At 41.1% G+C, this 24270-nt stretch overlaps 1 protein-coding gene across 2 annotated transcripts; it reads left to right on the top strand.

Annotated features, from left to right (window-relative positions):
• Nucleotides 1-256: 256 nt before the first annotated feature.
• On the top strand, nt 257-22285 carry LOC146964585 (signal transducer and activator of transcription 4-like). Of its 2 annotated transcripts, none has more exons than XM_085764896.1 (24): nt 257-339; nt 456-584; nt 3128-3263; nt 7603-7701; nt 9382-9474; nt 9581-9659; nt 9754-9839; nt 9951-10102; nt 12219-12377; nt 14173-14265; nt 15103-15162; nt 15313-15333; nt 16518-16608; nt 16829-16873; nt 17132-17215; nt 17305-17403; nt 17501-17636; nt 17824-17876; nt 18025-18119; nt 18287-18423; nt 19327-19518; nt 19632-19677; nt 20276-20381; nt 21475-22285. In XM_085764896.1, exons 1-24 carry the CDS (start codon nt 296-298, stop codon nt 21496-21498), a joined length of 2259 nt encoding a protein of 752 aa, XP_085621022.1. In that variant the 5' UTR covers nt 257-295; the 3' UTR covers nt 21499-22285. The 2 variants fall into 2 exon arrangements, with proteins under 2 accessions (XP_085621022.1, XP_085621021.1); XM_085764895.1 differs by having other exon boundaries at nt 16515-16608.
• Nucleotides 22286-24270: the final 1985 nt, after the last annotated feature.

Here is a 24270-nt window from a genome sequence, read left to right as displayed (position 1 = left end):
TTCATTTCTAACTCACACGCCCTGGCACCACCCGCTGCCTCCCTGTGCGTCCTCCTTATTACCGGTAAATCGTCACCTTCTTCCTCTCTCACCTCACTGATCACAATACTTTTTCATGTGTGTGTGTTTGTGTGCGTGTGCGTGCGCGTGCGCGTGCGCCTGTGCGTCTACTGTGTGGGCGGGGTTTCCTGAAAAGCCTACCTGAGGGGGAGCGTCAGTGTGGGTGGAAATGAGAGAGCGCTTCCTGAACTCACTCACATTAAAAAACGAAAGTCAGAGAGAGAAACAAGTGCACATGTTGAGTGTGAGCGACGGGGAGCAGCGCACTGAACGTCACAGGTAACAAATACCGCTGCTCACTACATTATTACAACTGATGAATTTGAAATGTAATATTTAAATTTAATGTAATATATTTAATATAATATGAGATGTGTGTGTTTGGCTCGCCACAGCATGAGCCAGTGGAAGCAGATTCAACAGCTGGAGATGAGGCTCCTGGAGCATGTGGATTATCTGTATGATGATAACTTCCCCATGGACATCAGACAGGGTCTGGCCAGCTGGATCGAGTCTCAGGACTGGTGAGTCCCCTGTGCTTGTCATAGGACATATGAAATGAAAGAGTGTTAGACAGATACAAAAGGTTACCTCAACACAATTACAGAGAAAAAAAACAATTTCAGTAGAAGTGAGGCAGTGGGTTTAGTGTGGAAACACTGACTGACAGAAACCACAGCTACTTCAGAATCAGCCGCCGAGGGTGGGAAAAAAAACATGTAGTTTTTTTCTATTTTGATGAATTGACCCATAAAATGACGCTGTGGACCTGCTGTAGAGAAGTAGCCCATATTACAAACCTGATACTTCCTCCTGTGTGCTAGTGTTTCTGAAAGATGGTCAGAGCGAGGGTTAGGGTTAGAAGTGTCAAATACAAAGGCTGACGCTGACCTGACCTCCACAATACAGAAAAGTAAAAGAAAAAGACACCCATTTATTTTTATTACAGATGATGGAGATCAGAGCGGAAGACTGAATAACAGACAGAAACAATAGTCCATGTTATAATGTTGCTGGTGTGTGTTGAAGGGGTTAATAATCCAATAAGACACAGAATTTCAGGAAAGTTCAACCATGGGGCTATAATTTCCTAATATTTTAGGTCTAAAAGAAGGAATCGCCACAGCAGCGTATAATGGGAGCAGACTGATCTTACGCTGTTTAAGGCTGTTTACGTCCCACAAAACCGCTTTTTTTCCCGCAGACAGCGTCAGGCGGCTAATCAAACATACACCGAGGAGTTTGTTTACTTCAAGAAAGCTGACATGTTTGTAAACGGAGCTGTAATACAAAGTATCGCGCGATCTCGCGAAGTCTGGCACGAGAGTCTAGTTGACTATCTCAGTGTGTTTACAGGTCAGTAAATCTGGCTGTTGTTTATTCTGCCTGTAAACATACTGAGTGCATCGACATGACTCTTGTGAGAGACTTCGCAAGACTTTGTATTGCAGCTCCGTTTATGAACATGTTGAAGTAAACAAACTCCTCGGTGTATGTTAGAATATCCATCTGACGCTGTCTGTGGGGAAAAAAATGCAGTTTTGAGGGATGTAAACAGCCTCAACAGCGTAAGATCCGTCCGATCTGTCCGCTCCCATTTTACGCTGCCGTGGCGATGCGGGGACAGACAGAACTACTGCATAACAAGACGTTAAAAAGACCTCTTTTAGACCTAAACTATTACTAAAATATGGCCTCAAGTTGAATTTGCCTGAAATTGTCCTTTAAAGGTGCATCCACACCGGGCCTTTTTATTTTTTTCGCTGTCGCTCGTATCGCCCCTTTTGTTATGGCCTTATCGCTCAGCTGCAATCGCTCATCAGTTTGGCACAATTCAACAGACTCCAGTTTGTCGGTGTCCACTGCCATGTCTCTCTGTATACACCGGCACCACCGGGATTACGGCAGCCAATCAGCGTTGAGTGGCAAGCGACTGACGACCAGCGGAATGACGTCGACTTGGGATTTCCCATCTCGAGCGATGAGCTAATTTTTGCTCGGAGCTCCAGCTGTCCTCCAGCGACAAAAGTAAAAGGTCCGGTGTGAACGCACCTTAAAGCAGAAGTAAGCGATCCAGTCGTTTTGGCTAATGCTGCGTTCCAGGCAGGCTTTTGAAACCGTAAGTTACAGCTTCAAGTCACGACTTACGACTTTGTAGCGTTCCAGGCAACCCGTAACTCGTGTTTTTCCTTCCTGTTGCACCTGTTTTACCTGTGAAAGTCACTATAACGGCCACTCGTAACTTCCGACCCGTGAACTCGCACCAGATCGAACTGGTACGACTTCACAGGTCAGAAAAACACGAGTTACGGGTTGCCTTGAACGCACCATAACTTCTTGTCAGCCGATGGAGTTAGCAGCCCCCGCCCTCGTCATGGATCTATTGGTCCTCGTCCCTACGTCACCACATTCAGGCGCATCCCTTGGCTGCACACACAGCCCTTCATGCCGTTCTCTCTCCTCATTGGATAAAACTTGTAGGATACGAGAAAAGTTTTCTCCTCGGCTCAGAGCAGAGCAGAGTGACTGAGAGACCCGTGTTTCGGTCCAAACACTCTATGTAAGTGATTGCTGTCGGAAGATATTTAAGACTTATATTAACACAAAAATATCGCTTACTTCTGCTTTAAGTCTGTTATGTTTCACCTTTTCTCACCACACTGGTAAATGCAGTATAGCCCTGAAGTGTTCACACCAGGATTCACAATAAACCCCTGCACATGTTTGCAGGCTCTATATGCAGAATCATGTCAGACCCCGTTCCACAGAAGCCAGACTGTTCTCTGATCAGAGGACCCCATGCTCGGCGCCTTCCTGTTTTTTCTTCTCTTTCACATCCCTGTGAGCTGTTTCCATAAAACCGCCACAGAAACCAAAATGGTTGATGAGTGGGCTGCGACCGTTAACTGTCCCTAGTGAATGAAGTTATACAGTTTTATACAGTTACCCATGAGTAGACATCATGGGGAACTAATGTGTGCTATTGTATGTAAAACGGTAATTCCATCTTCATGGGTTTGGCTGGGAGTCTTCCTCAACACCAACGCCGCTGTCTCTGTGTTTCCAGGGACACGGCGGCTAACGATGAGTCGACGGCGGCGGTGCTGTTCACCAACCTGCTGTCCCAGTTGGAGAGGGTGCGTTCACAGGAGCAGAACTTCCTACAGAGGCACAACATGAAAATCATCCAGCAGCAGTTACAGGTGTGTCCCCTCCTCCCGTCCCTACAGGTCCTCACTCAGGGCAGCGTTGACCTTTTATTCAGTCGGGACTTTTCTGTTGCTTTTCACAGCACCGACCGACACAAAGCTCTCACACACAGTAGAGGTCATGAATGACACAACTACAACAACTTTCACCACAGTGTTTACTGTAGGAGATCAGAGGGAGTAAACAAAGAAGGTGTTACGGCTGAGACATAAGATCACAGTGTGGAAACATCGTACGTGCTTTCACTGACACATATCAGTGACAAACAAGTGGAATGAGTTTGAGGTCACAGAACCAGAGGCAGGCAGGAAGAAAAGCAGTGCGCTTCCTCGGGGGCAAACATTTCAACCATAAACTGACCATGTTACATATGGAGAAGTAGTTTTGTGGCGTATGAACTCCATGTGCCAGAGGTGACGGGGAAGTAAAATGTGTCAGCTGGACGCTTGACTTGGTTAGTTTGAATGTGGTTTCTGTTTGTGTGTGGTTCTTCTCTGTTACCTGAGAGAGGCAGCTTCTGGTTTCACCGATGAGTGTTTCAAATGTGAAATAAAATGAGTAAAAGCCCAGAACATCCCACACAAAATTAAAGTAAAGCATTATAAACACTTCTTTTGCAAATTCACAGAACTACTTGCGCTTTTGAAATCACTCCGCCCAGCAGCCATGTCTGGAATGTAATTCCAGCTACTGTATGGATTTGCCTCAAAAACAACTCCATCTTGTAATATTACATGATTATTTCACAGTGTGTTGAATATGCAGGTCACAACTTGTCCACGAGAGCATTTTGGAGTTGTTGGATTGTGTATTTGATGAGTTTTGAGGGACAGGGCACCTGTACCATTCACCTCCATTGTGTTCACTGAGCAGCTCACGTCTCTGCCCCGCTGATCTCAAACCAACATGCACCAATAATTAAAGGTAATGAACATACCTATCTGACCATAGGGATTATGGCAATAGGCGAATTTGCCAAAATGTAGAACTATCTCTTTAATGCATGAAAATACTTACGTAATAACAGCACAGGCAGGGAACAAGCAGGTGTTTGTGTCTGTTTCCCCACAGATATTAGGAGGTTTTGCGCAGTGGAGCACGCCTTCCCTCTGTTGTTAGTGTGTCTGTCATGTCATCATATTGTGTAGATGATCTCCAGGTGAGCACGTAAGAAAGTTAGACACCGTTCCTGGAGCTGCACAGGATGTTTGTTTGCAGTGAGCTGACGTGAAATGCCTCAGCAGAACATTTTATTCTGGAAAAGACATACTGTAGCCTTTACAGCAGAGCCATGTGAGGCCCATACCGCTGTTTCCTGTGTGTCTGAGCGTGTGTGCGTGAATGTGTCAACACATCTCAGAGGAAGTAGTTACTCTTGCGTGGTAGGGGGTTGTTTGTGGCTTGTTGTTGTGATGTGTAGCCTAAGTCATTTTTTCGTTGCATCCTCAACAATACAAAAGAGATTTAAACCAGAGTCATGTGTCCATCTCTCTCCATTGTTTGTCTCATCACTCAGACTCAGGCAGAATCCTGCTAGATATATGATTAATAATAAGGTAAAAGAAGTATCTTTTAAAATAATTAACAGAATTTACCCATCTAAAGTTTTTTTTTTACAACGATTTAAAAAAGATATAGATTTAAACTGCTCTTTCTGTGTAGGACACCCTGAAGATGTTTTTCATTAATTTTGGTCTTGCCCTTTCTCAACCAAATTATGGGAAGATATTTGCAACCTGATTTCTTTTTCGATTGCCTGTGCTGGCTTCACTGACAATCCATCTGCAAAAGAAAAACAATACTATATCATCAATCTTATTATACAGTTAGCCAAATGGCATATTCATAAATGTCGTTACACTAATCAAAAACCACTCGAAGCCAAACAATATACTGTATTAAGTCCATCAACATGAAAGCTAAAAAACTTTGAATTTATGTACACTTTGTTTTCGTAAGCTTCCCTCTGCATTTTGTTGGTGTATTGATTTGTATTGCACCATGTTAACTTAATAAAGTTTCTGAAAAAAAAAAGACTCAGGCAGAATCACCGGAGGGGAAAACCCCTCCGTCTGCGTCTGCCTGACCTTCATCGGTCTTCCTCAGAAATTTAGGAAAATGTCTCACAATTGGTTAAACCAACCAAAATTGGTTAAGCTGTCTGTCAGATGTGTGTTGTGTGAACACCACTGCAGGAAGAGATGAGCACCAAAAGTCTCTCTAAAATACGTGTGTGTGTGGACCCAAAAGGAGAAGTGAGCCAGTAATCAACAGTTTTAGAAACGAGCCGACCTGCTACTTGCCAGTGTTGAATGCTATGGTATTGACATGAAAGTGTGTGTGTAGGTGTGATGTGATCATCCTCGGTCCCTGTTCTGGCAAATGATGCTGATGCATGTCACCTTAGTCACAGAGAAAACTTTCCTCTTCCCACAGCAGAATTTCTTCGTACTTTCTGAAGTTTTTTTTTTTCAAATGAGCTGATGGGTAAAATCTCACCACGCTCCTTTTGTGGTTATGTAGAGGTTGTGTACAGATGCAGGAGTTTGTCTGAGGGAATTTTTGTATCTTAAGCTGAATGTCATGTGAACATTGATTTTTTTTTTCATTTTTATGTGGGGTTGCTCTCTGCTGTCAGTATGAAACAAAACAAATACAAAAGTTCGGGGACACTTCACATAAAGGTCAATTACTAGTCATAGGATGCTCCCTGCCTGTGAAGGCATTGTATGTATAAGAGGTTTTTTTTTTTTTTAATTGAACACTATTAGGGACCCTCTGAAATAATCTACCACATTTAAAGCCCCAGTATGTAACTTATTTGGCTTTTTATTAGCAAAAATCAAATATGTCTTTCATAAATACGTATTTCACTGAAGTGGAATCACACCCGCATACAAATGAAAGCTTTCTCGTACCTTAGAATGAGTTGTTACAAGTCGTTACAAATACATAAGTGGGCGACGCACCGAACCGAGGCGGCCATGTTGCATCGTCATTTTTTACGTTGAGTGGCAGCGCGACTGTAGGTAACCACGGAAACTCACCGGAGCTGTCGGCTCGGCCTGTTAAAACTGTCACCACTAGTGTTGTGACGTCACGAACGAACCGATTCTATTGAACGGCTCGTTAACATGAACGATGGGAACCGAGTCACAGCTGGGAACCGTTCTTTTTTTTTTTTTTTTACATCTCTGTGTGTTCATAACAGTCAATTGAAGCTGCTCCATTGTCTACGTAAGTGGCGTGCAAACTCAGATATTAGTGGGATATCTAATTTTGTATTATTTTGTTCCAAATCTCACCCCATTATTTCCAAGATAAAATGAGTTACCACCAGGCTGGCTTCTTAAAACTTAATAAATATTTAAAAAATCAGTCAAATGAGCCAGTTTTTTGAACGGCTCTTTGAAAGGAACGGCTCACCAAGATCCGACTCCCCTCAAAGAGCCATAAATCCCATCTCTAGTCACCACTGTGTAGCGTGAGGAAGGACGGAGGCACTGATGTTGCATTCAGGTGCAGTCAGGCAGACGGCCGTCGGCAAACCAACCAGATGTCATTTTACTCCACGAGAGAAAGACGGTAAAACGTGGGTCAGGTAAACAATACGACATCACCATGACAACATATTGTCACGCCTGTATTGTTTTGCCTCGTGCTGGCGGACCACTTGTTTACATAGACGCTTCTTTATCCTGTTTCATGCAGCGTCTGTTGTCTGTCTGACGTCTGCCCGATTTCACGTGAATGCAACATCAAGAATAAGTTCCGATATGCAACCGCACCGCTAGATGGGGGGAATTCCTACACATTATACCTTTAAAAATGTGTTCTGAAAACAATGAGCCAAATTTCCCAAAATTAAATATGTCCCAAAATATCAAACCCCATATGTTTAAAACTCTACTGTATTTTTTCACTTATGTCTGAGATGCTCCGAAGTCATCACATCATCACTGTCAGGAGTTAATCTCAGGAATCACCACAGTAATCTTCAGTTGACTTTGACTTGTCATTACATCACTCGGTCTGTTACGGAGAAGAATCATAAACTGATTCTCCGAGAGTCACCAGATGTTATTATTGCTACAGTACAGGCCATAACGCCTCCAGACTCTAAAACTGGCCGTGCTCCAAGTATCTGAGCACGCCTTTGACTTCATGTGTCTTCATGTTCACTTTCATTATTTCAAGGTCAAGTTTAGCTGCATTCCATTTATGATTCAATGCATGGCAGCTCTTCTGGGAAAAACCTCACAATGCCATCAGTCATCTTATTGATCAACTATATTTTACAGTACATGTGATTGTGTGTGTTTGGCCCCACAGGTCAAATATGCATCCAACCCTGCTGTCATGGCCAGAGTCATCTCCAACTGCCTGAGGGAAGAGAGCAGGATCCTCTCCAGCGCTTGCATGCAGGAACAGGTTTGTCACATCAACTCCCTCAGAGGGAAAGTCCCTCTGCTTCCTGGATAACAACCACTGCTGGTAAATAAGGCCAGCTTCCAGGAACAGTGTGGAATGACAATATGCGTTAATCCCTGGCACTTACGGTAATTGTGTACTGTAAGTGTTGTAATAACGATAAAATATGTTTTTTGTTTGTTCTAGTGATGTTCAACAGAATCAACAATAACTGGCTAATTAGGAATCGTTTTAGTTGTAAAACTGAAAACTGTTGCATCAGAGATGTGTTTTCAAAAGTAGATGAAACTGAAAGAATTTAGGATTTATTTTTCCTTCATTCCTTTTTTATTTATTTCTTAATATTTTTTATACAGTATATACATTTAGGAGCTGCAGGTGTTGACTTACTTAAAGCAGTGCTAAAAAGCTGGATATTAGAGTTGTTTGCAAGTCAGTGTTTCTAACTATAAAGGCTGTATCTGCTGTATCTACAGCTTGTTTATTTTGCAAACTGAAATATCTGCAGCAAAATATCAAACCCCTTATGTATAAAACTCAGTTGACTTTGACTTGCCATTACATCACTCGGTCAGTTGCGGAGAAGAATCATAAACTGATTCTCCGAGAGTCACACAAATGTTATTGCTACAGGCTGTAACGCCTCCAGACTCTAAAACTGGCAGCGCTCCAAGTATCTGACCACACCTTTGACGTTTCATGTGTCTTCACGTTCTCTTTCATTATAGCCAAAATAGAGTTTTATATTACAAATATATCTTGATTGCTCTATTATTTAGCTGTTCTATGGGTTTCAGAACTGTGGCGCCTGTGAACGCCCAATTTGTAAAGCAATATTCAATATGAGAGAAGATTTAGCTGCATCAGCTGTTAAAGGGATAGTTTAACATTTTGCCAAATTAGCCCATTGTTCGTTACCTTTACCTTCATTGTCAGTGCAAGCTATTTTTAGAACTGCGTAGCACAGCTGCGAGCTGCTCAGAGCTATACGCCACGGAGGCTCATGGAATTTCTTGGTTTCCCATCAAATACACAATCCAACAACTCCAAAACGCTCTCGTAGACAAGTTGTGACCTGCACATTCACCACGTTATGAGATAATAGCGCAACGTTACGAGACAGAGTTGTTTTTGAGGCAAATGCAGAGACTGCTTGCTGAAAAACTGCCTCCAACGGGAACGCGCATCAGCGGTTTTGCATGAATTTACCTCGAAAACAACTCTGTCTTATAACGTTCTGCTATTATCTCATAGTGTGGTGAATGTGCAGGTCACAACTTGTCTACCAGAGCATTTTGGAGTTGTTGGATTGTGTATTAGATGAGTTTGATGAGGGAAACCAAGAAATCCCATTAGCCTCTGTTGCGTAGCTCTGAGCAGCTTGCAGCTCTGCTCCACCGTTCTAAAAATAGCTTGCACCGACAATTAAAGTTAACAAACCTACTGCTAAAACTATAGGGATTATGGCAATGGGCCAATTTGCCAAAATGTTGAACTATCCCTTTAAGAAGGGCTGAATTTGTTTAAGATTTAATAAGATTGTGTTGTGAAGTTTCCAAAGTATGAGTTTCATCGGCCACTCCACAATGAGACGAACAGTTGGCACTGTTATATCTATATGTTTTGGATGGTCAGTGCATAGAGAATAAAGAGATGACTGAAAATAAAATGTGTTCTCAGGGACCACTGGAGAAATCATTGCAAAGCTCTGTGGCCTTTGAGAGGCAGAAGAACATGGACAACAGAGTGGGCGTCATCAGGGGCAGCGTGCAGGTGACAGAAACATTCAAGTCATTTCAGCAGATACCGATAATCAATTCAACACTATCACTCATATTGTAAAATGAAATTCAAAGACACTGTGTCTGTCTGCATCTAGTTGATGGACCAGGCAGTGAAATACATTGAGGACATGCAGGACGACTTTGATTTCCGTTACAAGACCCTCCAGTCCCGGGGTGAGATTTACACACGAGAACACACACAGAAAGCAATTTGTGATAATACACCCAAGAATGTGCTCAAAAGTTTATGTTTGTGTGTGTATGCCAGAGTCAGCAGAAAGGAACTCTGACATAATGAAACAGGAAGTAACAAGACTACAGGAAATGCTCAACAGGCTCGACTTCAAAAGGAAGGTGTGTGTTTGTATTATCATGTGAAATGCTGACATGGGAGGGACTCAATGTCTCTGAATACACTATGCAGAAAAAAAGGTAGTATAATTCTTCTTCACACCCCCCTGTCAGGAGATACTGTCAAAGATGGACGTTGTGATTAAGGAGATTGACGACCTGATGACCTCGCAGCTCAACCCGGAGCTGCAGGACTGGAAACGCAGGCAGCAGGTCGCCGCCATCGGTGGTCCGCTGCTCACCGGCCTGGACCAGCTGCAGAGCTGGTAAAGAGCTGGATCTCTGCTGGAATCTGTACTTTCCTTTTACTGTAGTGAAGTTATGACAGAAACATACCCACATGCTCTCTATGTACAGTAGGCCTACATTAAGGGGTTACTACAGGTGAACAGGGTAAAAATTTTAATAGACCATGAAACTTCCTAAGTTTATCACTTACATTAAGACAAATATTTTTTGTATTACAAGTTTTAAATAGCATATTTCCAGAACTGAAATCTGAACAATGGATAAAGCCTCTTGTTTTGTTGACATATTAGAGTCAAAGGTTTTTACAGAGGGGATTTTGGATATCTCTTTTTATCACTCTGTAAATGAGAAAATACTGTCACCATCCCTAAAAAATCAATAGAGAGAGAGAGCTTTACAATGATACCTGACATGATATGGGTCAGACAACAGGCACAGCACAGTATGTCACAGTAGAATGCTAACTTTTGGTGAATTTAGGAGAAATCAATGAAAGAAGATAACATGAAGTAAAATAACCACCTTAAAATAACCTGAAAGAAGACATGTTCAGGAAGAAAAATAGAAAAATGTTTTTGCCTTGTAGATCTGAACACTTGAGGGTTATTGCAATGACTGAATGGTGACTGAGCTTTGCAGTTTGGGAGCGCTACGATATACAGATTTACAAAAAAAAAAAAAAAGAGCAGCCAAAATCAAAGCAGCAGAGGTTGGTTCAAGCTCTAAGATGCAAATCAACATTACCTCTTTTTTTAAGACTGTGTGTGGTACTGGTTGTGTCTGCCAGTCAGTTTTTTCCCACGCTCACATCTTGAGATCGTGAAGCCAAAACTGAGATAACCCCGGTGACATCGTCAGGGTGGTTTTTCACAGGAAACATTTTTACTGTGTTCTAACTTAGTATAACTCCTCTTGATCTTCTGACATTTGAGTTTCAGATGGCTGGAGTTCTTTTTACTTTGTTGGGTAGTATGTAGGTTTATCAGAATTTACCAAACCATAACTCCTGATGATTAAATGAAGGGGTCATTATTAGCAGGGCCGGCCCTAGGATTTTGGTGGCCCTAAACAAGATTTTTGTTTGTGGCCCTGCACTCTAAGCGCAAACACCAAATCACTGGTTAAAACCCTCTGAGGTTTGAGGCCATTTTCTCGACTTTAACCGGTACATATTTTCTTAAATTGATCTTTTTAAGATACTTGCAGATGTAACAATACTCAAGTGTTTTATGTCTAAATATTAGAACCTCTGCTGTAAGCACACTGAGACCAGTTTGTCCTAGAACACTGTATAAAGAAATAATTTAGGCCAAATGCTGGAAATTTGAGGTCTGCTTTTTGAAAAATTTCAAATCCCTTGTAAAAACACACCTTCAGTCATGAGAATGAACTGTTTTGGTGCTTGAAATAGGATATGAATACAGTAATAGATAAGTGTAGAAAACAAGTCTAAAATGAAATTTTGTAAGATTGCTTTTTGAGCACAAATGTTGTCATTCTGCCGTTCTATTTTCACCAAATGTCTCAAATGTGAGATAAAAGAAGCTGAATATTGACTTCAAATTACATATAAAGCTCATAGCGTGCGTGCAGACCTCAGGATGTTTAAATGACTTGAAAGATCCCCTGTACTTTTCTGATCATGTGGCCCCCCACCTAAGGCTGTGGCCCTAAACAACCGCATAGAGTGTTTATGCCAGGGGCCGGCCCTGATTATTAGAACAATCAGATAATAATAACTGGGTCATCTGATAATTTCTTTATCATGAAAACATATAGCTCAACTAATGTCAAGAGTGTTTGTAGTTTTTTCTGCACATGCTGCCCTTTCACCCTTTCTCATCTTTGTACTGGTGCCACTTGTTAGTTTGGAGAAGAGAGGAGTCTCAACAGTTCTGTTCACACTCTGATAAAACAGGTTGCTTCTGTATAAAAACACAGAAATAGATTAAAGCATTCACATCTGTTTGGCTCAACTGTTTGTTGGTCCATCATCCAGATTGAAATAAAAGCAACTGTCTTTTCCCAAAATAGTCTGAGGAAGTAGAAACTCTTGTCAGAACAGATCAGTGTGACATGATATATGAATGTCACATTTTAAATAAACATCTCACCCTCTTCATCCCCTCTCAGGTTTACTCTGACAGCCCAGAGTCTCTTCCAGATCAAACGTCAGCTGGACAAACTGGGGGAGCTGGTTGTCAAGGTGACCTACGAGGGCGACCCAATCCCACTGCAGAAAACCCAGATGGAGGAGCGAGTCAAATACCTCATCTACCACCTCATCAAGAGGTAACTACTCTGAACGCCACGCTACGCAACACAGGCGACAAAACACAACCAACACCGTGGACACACACTATAAAAACACAATATAATCTTTTTATTTTGTTCCCACACCTTCGTCAGTAAATCGTTGTTTGAGAATGAACAGTTTTATTTTTTATTTTTACCTTTAATTTTTGGTGCAAGCTATTTTTAGAACGGCGGAGCAGAGCCGCAAGCTGCTCAGAGCTACGCTACGGAGGCTAATGGGATTTCTTGGTTTCCCTCATCAAACTCATCAAATACACAATCCAACAACTCCAAAACGCTCTGGTGGACAAGTTGTGACCTGCACATTCACCACGCTATGAGATAATAACGGAACGTTAGCAGACAGAGTTGAGACTGCTTGCCGAAAAACTGCCCCCGACTGGAACGCGCATCAGTGGTTTTGCATGAATTTACCTAAAAAAAAAACTCAGTCTCGTAACGTTCTGTTATTATCTCATAGCGTGGTGAATGTGCAGGTCACAACTTGTGACAATTATGGATTATGGCAATGGGCCAATTCGCCAAAAAGCCTTGATTGTTATATCGGGATAAAGGGGAGTAAAACAAATGTATTAAGTAGCAAGGAGGGTCAAGGAGAAAACAAATGTGCAATCAGAGAGTGTATCTAAGAGAGGTCAAAGGTTAAAAAACAGAATATGGCAAAAAAAGAGCTGCCAAAGTCAAATTGTAAACTACAAATGAAATGAAGCTAAATAAAGTGTCTATCTCTAATATAACTAACATTATTGAGCTGCAGCAGAACTGGAGACTCTTCTCCAAAGCTCCAACTGGTCCCATCACTGGGTCGACCTCTCAGTCTGTTTGATGTACAGAGAAACGCTCATACACAGAGATCTAAAGAACAGAGACAGAGAAGTCAGCTGCCTCTGACAATGTAAAGATGAAACATAAAGGCTTTCTAAGAAGCAATGTTGTGATAGCACACCCTTGCTTTACTTAGAGCGCTAAAAGCACAGTATAGTAGAAAAGGAAACAGAGAAAGGTGCTGATACAGGAAACACACCCAGCTGTGGTTTGACTCTCTCAGGCGTGACTCAAGTGACCATGATGAAAGCTGTAAATTGTTATTATCATTATGTGAACATCATCATCAAACTAATTCTGCTATTATTATGTTATGTTAGTTATGTAATATTTCTATTATGTAATTTTCCATTATTTAATTAGTACTTGAAGATTTTTCGGCTATCTTTTTGGGGAAACTGAGTCATATAGTTGTATATTCTCTGTCTCTGCCTTTTATGCTGAGTTGCTATTGCTTCCTGTTATTGATAGCTCTCGTCTGAGTTTTGTGTAGCTACTGAGTACTTTGCCTATTATTCACATTACATCCCTTTTCTCATCAGGAAATTGTAACTGTATCTCTGTGGTAGTGATTCTTCACATTTTGTTCTCAAATTACAGTTTAGCTATTTGTCATCATGTAATGTGACACCTTCCTCCTTGTGGCCTCTAAGAAATTCTTTCATTTCATCGAATCTCCTCAAACACTCATTTGTTCTCTTTGTCCGGAGTTTAAACCTGAACTATCTGTATGAATTGTCACTTCCACTACTATTATTTACGCCAATGGTGGCGTATAGCTGAAACACATTCTTTCTTTGCCCCACAATAAACAGGAAGACTTCTCTCTATCTGTGATCTGTGAGGGCCATTGCTCTCTTTAATCTGTTTAGAGTATCTGTTGTTGAACGTGCTGCTACTGTTTGCTGAAAACTGTAAATGATGTGAGGTCTGGCTTTGTTCTCAGCTCATTTGTGGTGGAGAAGCAGCCGTGTATGCCCACACATCCACAAAAACCCCTCATCATCAAGACTGGAGTACAATTCACCACCAAAGTCAGGTATCATTATGTAACATGTGTTTACCTGAGGTTTTCCTGGTGTGTTTGACTGTGATATTCCTGTTTACACACTGATTTTAAAGGGACATTGTGTAACTTGTTATCTATTCACGAAAATCGATTATTTCGTTTCATTAATCAGTAATCCCCCCCATCAACAAACTGAAGTGTTCCTTTCAGCTCTGAATTAGCCGTTCATATCATTCATATCTACATGGAGCGGGTAAGCTCGGTGCTGGCTGCCATGTGGTGTCGCCATGTTTTTACCTTCAGTGGCAGCGTGACGGTAGGAAACCACGGAAACTCAGCGGAGACACCGGAGCTGTCGGCTCAGGTCGGGGTGGCGTCTGTGAAAAGTCACCGTGGTAACTGATGCTGCATTCACGTGCAGTCGGGCAGACGGCCGTCGGTAACAAACCAGATGTCATTTTAGTCACAGAAGTCCAGAGAAAGCCGGTAAAACGTGGGTCAGGTAAACAATACCACATCTCCATGACAATATATTGTCACGTGTATTGTTTTGCCTCGTGCTGACGGACCACTTGTTTACATAGAGGCTTGTTTATGCCATTACGCGCAGCAGCTGTCGTCCGTCTGCCGTCTGCCCAATTTCACGTGAATGCAGCATGAAAAATACGATTGAGTTCTTGCGATATACAACCACAACGCTAGATAGGAGTAATTCCTACACAATGTACCTTTAAATCAAACAATATCTGACCTTTTTGCTGCTTATAGTTTTTTTATATATGTTATTGCTTAGTAAAAAATGTTTTATCTGTGTTGGTTGAGAGTTCAGTTAAGTTTCTCTCTCTCTCTTTCTCTGATTCCCCCCAGACTCCTGGTTAAACTTCCAGAGGTGGACTATCAGCTGAAAGTGAAAACCACATTCGACAAGTGAGATTTTAATTTTAATTCTTAGCAATATTATGTGCATATGACTCCTAACTATTCCATCAATTTATTGGTCAATGTGAAAGTTCCACCTTGCATTTGAAGAATACGTCGGTGCAACCTTTTTATTTGTGTGTGTTTGTGTGTTTCTAGGGACCTTCCCCCCGGCAGAGTGTGAGTACAACCAACCTCGAAACAGGATGTTCTGCTGATGTTTAATTTTAGCTCAGATAGAAGCAGCGTTGCACCATGTCGGCAGGTGTGAAGAACAGCACACTACACTAGATTACAAATATCACATACAGTACTGAATACCTACAAGCTCTATAAAACAATGTTTTATTAGTCTTTCACAATAGTAAAAAAAATAACAATAAAAACAACATACAGAACAACAAAATTGCTGCTTTGTGTTTTCATGACCTGGTTATAACAGAGTTGAGGAGAGCTACTGTATCCTCTCCAACAGGTCTCATAGCTAAGCTTTGGTAGTTATTACAATCATGTGAAGTTTGGTGTTTTTTACATTTATAGTTCAAGTCGTGTTTTGACCTGTTTGATTCACCAGCTTAAAGGACAATTCCGAGCAAATTCAACTCAGGGCTGTATTTTCCTAACATTTTAGGTCTAAAAGAAGGAATCTGAAGATTTTCAATTTAAATGCTCCTGTTCTGTGGTAGTTGTGTCTGTCCCCGCATCGCCACGGCAGCGATGAATGGAGCAGATGGAAGTTCCGCTGCTTAGGCTGTTTACATCCCTCAAAGCCGCATTTTTTTCCACAGACAGCGTCAGATGGCTACTCAAACATGCACCAAGAAGTTTACTTCAAGCAAGTCAAGAGTTGATATTCCTGTGTTTATGACACAAACAGGAGCTTCCGACTGCACGTGAACACACCGAGCGCGGCAACTTGGGTCTCGTGCGAGACTCTGGGAGACTTTGAATTAGATCTAGTTTTACAAGCATGTCAGGTTGCTTCAAGTAAACAAACTTCTCGGTGCATGTTTGAGTCGCCATCTGATGCTGTCTGTGGAAAAAATTGCGGCTTTGAGGGATGTAAACAGCGGAACTTGCATCTGCTCCCATTCATTGCTGCCATGACGATGCGGGGACAGATACAACTACCGCAAAACAGGAGCAATTAAACTGAAAATCTTAAGATTCCTTCTTTTAGACCTAAAACGTTAGGAAAATACACCCCGAGTTGAATTTGCCCAGAATTGTCCTTTAAGTTGCGGCGTATCATCCAAAATCACTCAGCGACTGATACGCTCTGCTGCATGATTCCAGCATGTTTATTCAAATCTTTTTTGTTTTGTTTTGTTCTGTTTTGTTTTACCGTCTTATTCAATCAGAAGTCGTCAGTTTTTCATCCTGACCAACAACACTAAAGTTATGGATATTGAGGACTACTCCAATGGCTGCCTCTCAGTGGAGTTTAGACACCTGGTAAGAACTGTCTGATTGTTGTTAGGATTTCATTTATTATTGAAAAAATCTGTTTCTCTCCTAACTTCAAGAAGCCAATGTATTATCTCTTTGTTCTAAATCTGCCTCACACACTCACAGTAGACTAAATCCAGTTTCACTTACATGTGTATAGTATATAATATAGAACTGAATTAGCTCTATCGTGGTCTGACACTGACACTGGGTTTGTACCTTACAGCAGTTGAAAGAGAAGAAATATATCAATGGCACAAAGGGGAACGAGGTAAGTCATGTGCTCTCTGAACACTATTATGTTTATAATGTACATGTATAGACAACAGGACTCATCAGACTTACTGGTTGACATGAAATCATCAAATTTGTTTTTGTGCTTTGTTTTCTGAATTCAAATTAATTTCAAAATGCAACTGATAAACTATAATTTCCACTATTTTCTGTCCCACCACTTTAACACAGTTAGAATAGATGAGTCTCATCATCTGTACATGAAGCAGTGATGTGGTTCCTGTGTGTTTTGCAGGGTCTGCTCTCTGTGACAGAGGAACTTCACTCTCTCAGTTTTGAGGCTTGCTTCACGGTGCAGGGTCTCACCATCGATCTGGAGGTCAGAGTTGATTCTACTTGATTGGCTGGCTGTCGATTGTTGTTTTATTGGCAGGGGCTTAATAATTGTGTGTGTGTGATTTCTTTCAGACATGTTCTCTGCCGCTGGTGGTTATTTCCAATGTGAGCCAGCTGCCTGGAGGCTGGGCCTCCGTCATGTGGTACAACCTTCTGACAGATGAGCCCAGGGTGAGCCAACACTCTGACTCTGACTGTTTTTAATGTCCTGGAAGAGATGGAAAGCGTTCATATAAACAAAAAAATGTTCCCCCTTTACCCTTCCCAGAACTTGGCCTTCTTTGGGAACCCGCCTCGGGCCAGTTGGAGTCAGCTCTCTGAGGTCCTCAGCTGGCAGTTCTCCACTTTTGCTGGTCGGGGCCTGAACAAGGAGCAGCTCACCATGCTGGGAGAAAAGCTTCTCGGTCTGTTGATGCTTGAGCTTGATTTGACTTTGGAATAAGTGAAAAAAGATGAAAAAAAAACATGTAGCCAGTGTTAAGACTAAGAGTTGATAGTTGCTGTTAAGATCATACTGAGGCTGTTTACTTGAAGAGTTCAGAGCTTCTTGCACGAGTCCTTAGTCTGATGTTATCTCCTGTATCTCTGTAGGTCAGCATGCCTCCTGTAGTGACTATCAGGTGTCCTGGTCGAAGTTTTCAAAGGTAAGAAATCAGTTACATAACCACATCAAACATGGTGGTTGTGGCTGATAAGAAAGCATTATGTCATATCTCCATCCCATGCTGCACATGATGTGATTTTAATGCGTTTAAATGCTGAGTATTTGCTCTTTGTGTCTGATTGCTCCAGGAGAATATTCCAGGGAAGCCCTTCAGTTTCTGGATGTGGCTGGACTCCATCCTGGAGCTCATCAAGAAACACTTGCTGCCTGTTTGGAATGAGAAGTAAGTTCATTTTACTATGTAGAAGGACGGCTCCAAGGGCCAGACCTTTCTATTATGCAGATTTAATAAGTGTACATTGAGGCTAAATGATGAAAAAGGTGAGGACACTCAATTTGGACAGTCAGACAAAACATTCAATGCAAAGAATAACAGCATGTCTCGTTTAGCTACATCATGGGCTTTGTGAGTAAAGAGATGGAGCGCACCCTGCTGAAGGACAGGGAGCCAGGCACTTTCCTCCTACGCTTCAGTGAGAGCCACCTTGGAGGAATCACCTTCACCTGGGTGGAGCACAATGACAACGGTGAGCTTTCCACCACGTTTCCACCAAACCAACTGTATAGAAAAACAAACTAAACCATTTTTAAATGCTTATATTAGGCATTTAAATAACTATGCTTGATTGGAAAGCACCCTGCGTAAAAACAGACCAGAATCTATTTGACATACCTTTGTTGAAGGTCTTAAAATGTATCTGTGACAAGACAAAAGTTCTCATCACTGGCCCCAAAGACAGATGTTCAAAACAGATGCAGCCTCGCCTTAGCCCCCTTCACTCACAGCAGGATGTCAGCTACAAAATGTTTGGTTGTTCTTCAGGACCATGAAGGCCAGTTGTGTTTTATAATTGGAGGAATGTTTTTTAAAAAATTAGATCACCTCTGTTAGTGACAAAGAAATGTATACATGCTCTTGATTGCTGTAGTGCCCTGTTTAGCTGACTGAACAGTGGAGCTATGGGGCAGCTCATAGAACTGACCAGAACAAAGGTCACATAAGGTCAGCTGACTGTTGGTGCCTTTAAATTTACCTGTTAAACAGCTTGTAAAGACAGTTATGTACCTGAGATAATTAATATTCAAACAGGACTTGATATTACTGCTGCCCAAACACAAAATAAATAGTTGCCTACATGTATATTGCAGAGCTGCCTGTGATGTCGTAAAGATGGCTAAAGGACTAAAGACGTTATTCTGATTAAAATGTGATGCAGACTCAGCTATGTGCTTATTTTACAAGGTATAGGCCGAGTAATCAGCTGTTGGCTTTTTCCAGCACGATGTTTTTTTATTTTATCGACCTTTCAAAATCAACTCTCAGTCGAACTCTATGTTTGTATACACTTGCTTCTCATTATGTACTTAATTAGTTGTCCTTATTTGAAAAAAAGTTGTTATCATAATTATCAATATTGCTGTTACAACAGGAGATGCGAAGCTCAACTCGGTGGAGCCGTACACTAAGAACCGGCTCAGTGCTCTCCCATTTGCCGACATCATACGGGACTACAAAGTGATCTCGGATGGTTTTGTCCCAGAGAACCCCCTCAAGTTCCTCTACCCTGACATCCCCAAGGACGAGGCCTTCGGTCGGCTTTACAACAGTCAGCCGAGCAAAGGCAAGGATACAAACCCAATCCCTCATGTGTTGTTTTTAGAGCATGTTCTGAGTGTGTGTTGATGGACAAGATAGTGGGTTACATCACTAATCTCCCTCATGTTCGATTTCCAGCGTATCCATACATACCATCTGTCCTGATCCCCATCTCGCAGTTGAGGTGAGTTCATTACTGACATGAAACTATTATTCAAATAACTTTTTATGAATTTTGGATGAACCTTTGTTAAGTAAGAGTAGAGAGTAAGAGTAGGTTCGTTACCTATCAGTGCAAGCCTTTTTTAGAACGGCGGAGTTGTTTTCGAGGCAAATGCAGAGACTACTTGCCGAAAAACTGCCCCCGACGGGAACGCGCATCAGCGGATTTGCATGAATTTATCTTGAAAACAACTCTGTCTCGTAACGTTCTGTTATTATCTCATAGCGTGGTGAATGTGCAGGTCACGACTTGTCCACCAGAGCGTTTTGGAGTTGTTGGATTGTGTATTTGATGAGTTTGATGAGGGAAACCAAGAAATCCCATTAGCCTCTGTAGCATAGCTCTGAGCAGCTCGCGGCTCTGCTCCGCCGTTCTAAAAATAGCTTGCACCGACAATTAAAGGTAATGAACCTACTCCTAAAACTATTTTGAACTATCCCTTTAACACTCAATATTTAGGGTATGAATGTTGAAAAGCTGCCAGTACAACCTACATGGTTTATGATGAGTGGAACACTGAACACTGCCTTCACTTGTACTTTGTCTCCCTTGTATCCAGGCCTAATTCAAACGCCACACCACCTTCCTGCCAGTCTCCTGAGCCCCCAATGACTCCCGGGGAGTTTGACATGCTCAACGAACACCTGTGCTTCGACATTGACACGGTGAGTTCACACGCCTCAGCATCCGGGGGTCACAGTGGTGTGTAGTGTTGGTCCAGTCTTAAATGTGCTCATACGTAGATGAGTTTAATGCAAGTTGAGGCTGTCTCACAGAAATAAACACTGACTTGTTTTAGGCCACAGACATCAGACATCTTAACCGCAGGCTAACTCAGGACTAAGATTACCATGGTAGTAATTAGTGACACAGGCTAGCAACCAGCAACAAAAAGCAGGAAATCATGTAGTATGCTAACATTGTTGTTGTGGGGAGAGCAACAAGAAGGCAGAGAGTCTAGCCAGTCTTGTGACTGAAGACATTTTCTACTGAGGTAAATGGAGCTCAGTGCTTGGATGTAGTTTCTCATTTGGCCATTGTTCTTAAAATAGTCTTTATTTACCCAAAATATTTAAGATGGTGAGCAAAGTCTCACTGTTTGTTAGAGCTACAGGTTATTTTTGTTATATCGGCCCCTGTTTGACTGTTGGCTACTACTAATGTTTTAAAGGATAAGGTCGGCAGTAGGTATTTTCCTTGGTATAAATACATCCAATGAAAAGACCAAATAGCACATAAAATATAGTTTACTTTGACTCGGTCCCTTATACACTGTACCAGATGTGTTTTAATCCACAATTGAAAATAGTTCCTTACAAATACACCATTCTGTTCATGCTGTTCGACAAAAAGTCCTGCACATTGCCAACCTGATATACAAAATGACTTTCATTTTGATTTTCTTCCAATGATTTTCATTGAATGTGTTCACAAGAAAAATATAGAAAAACAGCAGCCTTGTCCTGTGTGTATGTGTGTGTGTATGTGATGGGTTTTTATGTTAGGGTAAACAAATCAGCACAATTATAATTTTTAAAACCAACATCACCGTAACAAATACAAACAAAAACAAAAAAATCACAACTTAAAGGAGAATATGATATGAAATAATGACACCAAGTTGTATGGGTGAGTAAATGGCCGTATTTTGTGCCAGAAATCAGGTCCAGGTTCTAAAAGATAGGCACAGTGTCTATACATCTTTGCAACAGGGCCGTTCATATTATCTGGTGCTGATGTTCTTCTTTTACTTCACAGATGAGTTCTCCATATTCAGAGTAAAGAGAGACGAGACGGGTGCAACATTGTGCTCAGAGTTCCCTGATAACTTCCATCCACCAGCCTTCAACTGATGCCTGCGTTTACATCAGTCTGTTGTATTTAAAGAGGTTTTTATGGTAAAAAAAAAAAAAAATGGAATCAATCACTTTTATATTCACAATTGTTTTTGACAGCCTACTGAATGTGTTTCTACTATATTGTATATAAAACAATTGTAATGTGTTTAGTGTGACTGGTGTACTATATTCACATGAGCTTTCTGTATCCCTGCACCACTGCCTTGTTTACGTAGTGACTTCAGCTGTACATAATGGTTACACAATGTTTTTGATCCAACGTGTTGCTGACACATTATTACTATACTTCCTTCAGTAATGATGAGCTCAGCTGCCACCTATTGAACACAATGAGGCATGGCAACGTCTGCAGATGACACGGCTGAGATTTGTAGAGCTTTTATTTTGAAAGCAACAGGAAATAAAAAAATGTCTTAAACATATTTTTGATTTGTTTATTGCCCAGTACTTCCTCAACGTGCGCTGCAGAGTTTCTGAAGAATCACGTGATTCTCGGAGAATGAGTCGGGCGGATACATGAAGTAAAGTGACGGAGACTGAGTCAGAACAATAACACAGCTGTTCTTCCTCATTTATTTTTAGACTGTTGGTAAAGCAATAATAAGATGATCATAACATTCAAATAATACAATCCTCATGTACAATTCTGATTTTTGCTAAAGACCATTTATAGTTAATATACAGCCAGTATAAAGTTAAAACAATGAGCTAAGAAGCTTTAAAAAAAAGTTGGATATATTTTTGTAGGGTAAGTTCACTGTACACTGCAGGGTGTTCATAACAGAAAACCCTAGAACACTAACGTTACAAAAAGTAACATCATCACTAACGCCGGGTATTTTTTACCCGATATAATATACCCATAAAAAAATATTTCTCACCAAAGTATATTAAAATACAACAATACATGGCAAATTGAAGTACACTTCCTTAATTTTCCACTATACAATGTTTCACAAAATGAAAAAAAAGGTATCATGGTGACCCTATAAAAAAATGTCCAAAATTTGTGATTTTTTTTTGTTTTTTAACAAAAACTTCCTTAAAAAAAAACTAATGGAGCTGGGACTTTGTCCTTCAGACCACCCATTTGTGGGACATTTGAGCCTTATTTGGTGGAGTTAAAAGAAAAAAGAAACATTTTCAGCATCACCAGAAACGGTCGCCAGATTTAGATACATAAACACTAACGTCGGGTGAAATCCACCCGAACATGTGCCTGCTGAAAAAACTAGGGATGGGAGCATGCCTACCTTCAATGACGTCAGTGAGCAGTATGAAGCTACCCAGGGACCCATGAAACTCAGACAACAGCAACATAATGAAAATTATGAAACAATAATTTCATGGGTGAAAATCACCCGACGTTAGTGTTCTAGGGTTAAGACCTGAGAGCAGCATAAAGTCCCTCAGGACTCTCTGGATTAATGAATGAATGAATGACATGTAAGTGCTCAGCTGGACTGACTGACATGCCATGAGGAGGGTTAGTGGTCCAGCTGCTCATTTAGGTCAGTGACAGGTAGGTGAGGAGGGCAAAGGTCACAACTTTAACACAACTGTTTGTTGTTGCTTGTTTTGTTTTTTACCACTGAGACTCAGATCAGTTCATTTGTGTTATGTCCCAGACAAAGCTACGTTGTGTAGCCCCTGGAAGCCTTCCATGAGTAGAAAGAAAAGTCACACCTCCTTTGTTAATTATAAGTTCAGGGTCAATTAAGGTCAGATAACAGCTGTGAATCTGTGATGATAAAAGAGAGACTGACAGAGGATGTTGACCTTGACACTGCACACTGAATTTCCCCTTGAGGGAGAATAAAGAACTCTGAACTCTGCAAAACAAAAACAAAATATTGTCAAAAATTCTGTTTACAAAAATCTAATAATACATACATTTCAGTTTGACAGCATAGAGATATTTGGTGATTTTAATGATAAGTGTTTTGCTTCATAAAAGAAAATCTGTTGTTTAAAAATGCTGCTCTTACATTGACTGTAGCCTAGTTGTTCCAATGAGAGCAGAATTCAAAATATTTTCAAAAATTCAGTTTTGAGATTCTGATCTGCCACCATGACTCTAAAATATTGTTGTTGTTTTTTTTCAGTAAGATATTTAGCAAAAATTGGATGGTAAATGTTTACAGTAGGGGAGAGTGGGGTAAGATGAGCCAGTGGGTAAGTTGACCCACCCCTTGTTTCTAGGAAACTATAGGAAAAAGTTAGCGTGTGACCAAATATTTGGGAGGCAGGCATTTTGTCGATCATAAGTTTCATGAGAATTGTGTTTAGACCAAAAGAGATGATTGCTAATTTGTTTTATACTGTACATGGGTTGTGGTATCTATGAGCTACAACATGAGGTAGTAAACCTAGCATGAAACTGCACCATTTTAGCTGTGGGGAGTAATAAACCCAAGCTACTGTAAGGTAGCTGTGGGGTAAGTTGATCCATTTGGCCAGGGGTAAGTTGAGCCACCTATCCTATACACTTAGTGAATATATTTTGGCTGTATGTCCAAATGATTAAATCAAGATTCTGTATGTTTGTGAGTACAGTAAGTATGTTCCTATAAACAGGAAACGTTGTTTATAGTGTGCCAAACTTTACTTTCAAAGAAAAATATCTGGGATTCTTCCCAAGATGCCATGTAATTACAAAACTCCCCAAATCTCAGTGAGTTGGTGGCTCAGCAGG

The sequence above is a fragment of the Trachurus japonicus genome, chromosome 21 (genome assembly GCF_045865225.1).
Source record: "Trachurus japonicus isolate A0001 chromosome 21, Traja_1.0".
Taxonomy (NCBI): domain Eukaryota; kingdom Metazoa; phylum Chordata; class Actinopteri; order Carangiformes; family Carangidae; genus Trachurus; species Trachurus japonicus.
The sequence above is the reverse complement of the archived record's forward strand: the minus strand, read 5'-3'. Positions and strand labels throughout refer to the sequence as shown.